The sequence below is a fragment of the Ranitomeya imitator genome, chromosome 4 (genome assembly GCF_032444005.1).
Source record: "Ranitomeya imitator isolate aRanImi1 chromosome 4, aRanImi1.pri, whole genome shotgun sequence".
Classification (NCBI taxonomy): Eukaryota; Metazoa; Chordata; class Amphibia; order Anura; family Dendrobatidae; genus Ranitomeya; species Ranitomeya imitator.
The window spans coordinates 18,929,915-18,933,539 of NC_091285.1; the positions used below are offsets into that span (position 1 = coordinate 18,929,915).

Sequence of the window (3,625 nt, forward strand, 5' to 3'; positions counted from 1 at the left end):
TGCCATTCACAGATCGCGTTTACGAAAGACACGCCGAGAAGCAGGGGGGAGGAACGGCTATTTGACAACGCCCATCTGACCTGACTCACTTGAGTGACAGGAGAAAACGGCCACTTCACAAAGGTATTTCGGCAGCATCCCGGGGGAATAAAGGCACCAAAACGGCACTAAAGTAAAGCCCAGCTCTGCCCCTATTTCACACTATTTTTATCTAATCTTTAAAAAACGGGGGTGACAGGTTCCCTTTAAAGGAGACTATGAGTTTTACAGAATGCAGCAATACTGTGGTATTTCTGTATACAGCATAAACAATCAGATGTTTGCAGGTTCAAGACCCATAAGGGACTAATACAAATAGTAAAAAGGTAAAAAAAAAAAGTTTTCAAAAATATGAAAAAATAAAACAAAAAAAAATTAAAATACATATTGTATCTTCTGGACTATTACATGCACGTTTTCTTTCCCTAAATTTGGGAGGAAAATTGGGTTGCGTCTTATTGTCCAAATGTAGCTTGCGGGAGGGGGGAAGGCGGTGGAGTGGGGGTCACAGGTTGCAGGGTCACCGTTTCAGGAAGTAGGTAGCGGCAGAAGTGGGCTGATGCTGCGGGCCCCTGGCTGGGAGGAGAGGATGTTTCGGGAATGCGAGGCTGGAGCCATTGATCTCACCGACGTGGGCATAAGGAAATTGTTGGCACATGAGACAGCCGCCATTGATTTCCCGGCGGTGGGCTTCAGAAAAACGGTTTCTGCGCAAGCACAGATTGAGATCTCAGCTCAATGACGAGCTGAGAACTCAATCTGCACATGCGCCGCCTTCTATGCCATTTTCCTGAAGCCAAACACCGGGAGATCAATGGCTCCTGTCTCGTGCTGCTTGGACCTTACCTACTCCCAGACCAGAGCAAGCAGCATCGCCTCAATAATTCCTCCGCCGTCTTACTGCAGCGGCAACCCTGCCTCATGTGACCTGCTCCACCGCTGCTGACCCCCTGGCCAGCTATATTCGGACTCTAAGACGGACCCCAATTTTCACATAAAAAATTCTTTTTTTCCTATTTACCTTATGGTCTGAAAAATATGGTATGTGATATTGCCGCATTCATAAAAGTCTAATCTATCAAAATATAACAATAATTAAACCTATTGGCAAACGCAGCGAACAGAAAAAATTAATAATGTGAAAATTGCGCCTTTTTTGGTTGCTTGGTTGCTGCAACAGCGCAAAATAATACTGTAAGGAAAAACCAAACGTCAGATCTATCCCAAAATGGTGTCAATAAAAACACTGTGTTGCCCTGGAAAAAATATACCCTCACACAGCTCCATCGAACAAAAAATTAAAATATAATGAGTCTCAAAAAATGGTGACACAATCAGAATTGAAAAAATGAAAGCACAAAAACGGAAATTGGCCATATCAGGAAGGGGATTAAAAAATTACAGCCAAATGTCTCAGGAATTACACACCCTGTTTATAGATTATCATCACTTGTCACTGACACTCATTGCTTTTTATTGTCAACGAATTGTTATATACAAATAGCGCTGCATGAAGGGGCTCGGAGAAGGTGGCAGTGAAGGTGTGTAAGTGTCTGATGGGGTCACACAGCTCATAAAAGGACAACTGCCCGGTCTCATAATCCAGACATATCCTGACTCTATCACTGGAGATCCTGCCAGATAACAGGATCACTTTACTGTCATGTATCACTGAATACTGATCATTATATCTCCACAAACTCCAGGACTTGTTATTATATCCAATCTCTGACTGACGCCCCCTCCTGTCTGTACTGGGATAACACATCCCCACCATCCAACCCCCTGATCTACTGAACTCCACATCCCAATTATGTTGTCCTGAGGTAAATCCTCTCCTGCTCATCACCTGATTACCCTGGAATCTCTCAGCTGTTTCTGGACGTTTCTGCTTCTCTTCTGTCCAGGTTGCAGTTTTCAGGTCGTCTGATATAAGGACATTATTAGAAGCTGTGGTTACATCCAGTAATATGTCTGCAGGATCCTCCAGATAGATCCCGCTCCATATATCTGTTATTACATCACATAATGTGTGTAATGTGTGTGCAATCGCACCCACATCCAGGTCATCTCCATCATGGAGCTGTTTATCATGTCCTCCTGTGTCCTCATCACCTCCCTCCTCCTCAGGATCACACAAGTCACCGGTGTCTGGTTCCTGTAAGACAGTCAGTGGATCCGTCATGTTACACAGCTCCTCAATGTGTCTCATCTTCCTGGACAGCTCGTCCTTCTTTATTTCCTGCTGATGGATCCGAGCACACTGTGACAGTGACTCTTCCTTCTCCTGCCTGGAGATCTCACTCAGGAGCTTCTTCTCCAGGTCGTCCACCCGTCTCCTGATGTCTGTACACAGGGCAGTGACTCTCTCGGTTTCTCCAGCTGCTTTTTCTTGAGCTTTTCTCCTCCGCTCCTCCAGACTCCGGACTCTTTCCTCCGTCTCCTCTTTATTTATCATCAGTTTCTGGAGAACATTTCTCCATTTTTTCTTTTTCTTCTCTGAGGCCTCATCCAGTGACTCCATTTTATGTCCATTATGTTTCCCAATCAAACTGCAGGACACACAAATACAAGAATCGTCCTCAGTGCAGTAATATTCCAGGATCTTCTTATGGACAGAACATTTCCTTTTCTCCAGAGAAGTGTTGGGATCAGATAAGACGTGTTCTGCTGATTTGCTGTGAACTCTCAGGTGTTTATCACACAGAGAAGCCTCACAGAGTAGACAGGATCTAACAGCAGGTACCGGAGAGTCCACACAGTAAGTGCAGCAGATCCCGGTGATCTCTTCCTGATGTGGCTCAGTTTGCCGGATATTCTTCACAATCTTACAAAGAGCGAAGTCCCTCATCAGTGCCGGCAGCTCCTGAAACTCTTCTCTGCAGTCAGGACAGGAATAAACTCCAGACTCGTCCTGTGTATCCAGCACACGACCAATACAGACCCGGCAGAAGTTGTGTCCACATCTCAGCATTACAGGATCTGTATAAGTGCTCAGACAGATGGAGCAGTCCAGCTCATCTCTCAGATCAGCAGAAGCCATGGCTGACAGAGGAAAAGAGAAAGAAACTAGAATTCTCTCCCGCTCAAAAGGGCGGGCTTTATATTGTGTACAGAGGAGAGGGCTGAGGAGCAGAAGGTCACTTACTATTAACCTGTTAATGGACACTTGTGAAAATCACATCTTAGGCTACGTTCACACTAGCGTTGTGCGCCACTGCGTCGGCGACACAACGCACGCAAAAACGCGGCAAAACGCATGCAAAAACGCTGCGTTTTGCGACGCATGCGTCGGTTTTTGCCGAAATTCGGACGCAAGAAAAATGCAACTTGTTGCGTTTTCTTGGTCCGACGCTAGCGGCAAAAAAGACGCATGCGTCGCACAACACAACAACAAAAAAACGCATGCGTCCCCCATGTTAAATATAGGGGCGCATGACGCATGCGTCGCCCGACGCAAACACGACGCAAAACGGGAAACGCTAGTGTGAACTTTACCTTAGGCTGCTTTCACACATCAGTTTTTTGCTGTCAGGCTCAATCCGGTTGCTCGATGGATCAACAGATCCATCGTAAATTGTGAAAA

The 3,625-nt window shown here is 45.7% G+C and overlaps 1 protein-coding gene across 1 annotated transcript; it reads right to left on the reverse strand.

The window, feature by feature from the left end:
* Positions 1–224: 224 nt before the first annotated feature.
* LOC138675191 (E3 ubiquitin/ISG15 ligase TRIM25-like) lies at positions 225–3,082 on the reverse strand. The gene has a single exon (XM_069763222.1). It carries the CDS (start codon positions 3,080–3,082, stop codon positions 1,493–1,495), a length of 1,590 nt encoding a protein of 529 aa, XP_069619323.1. The 3' UTR covers positions 225–1,492.
* Between the last annotated feature and the right edge of the window lie 543 nt (positions 3,083–3,625).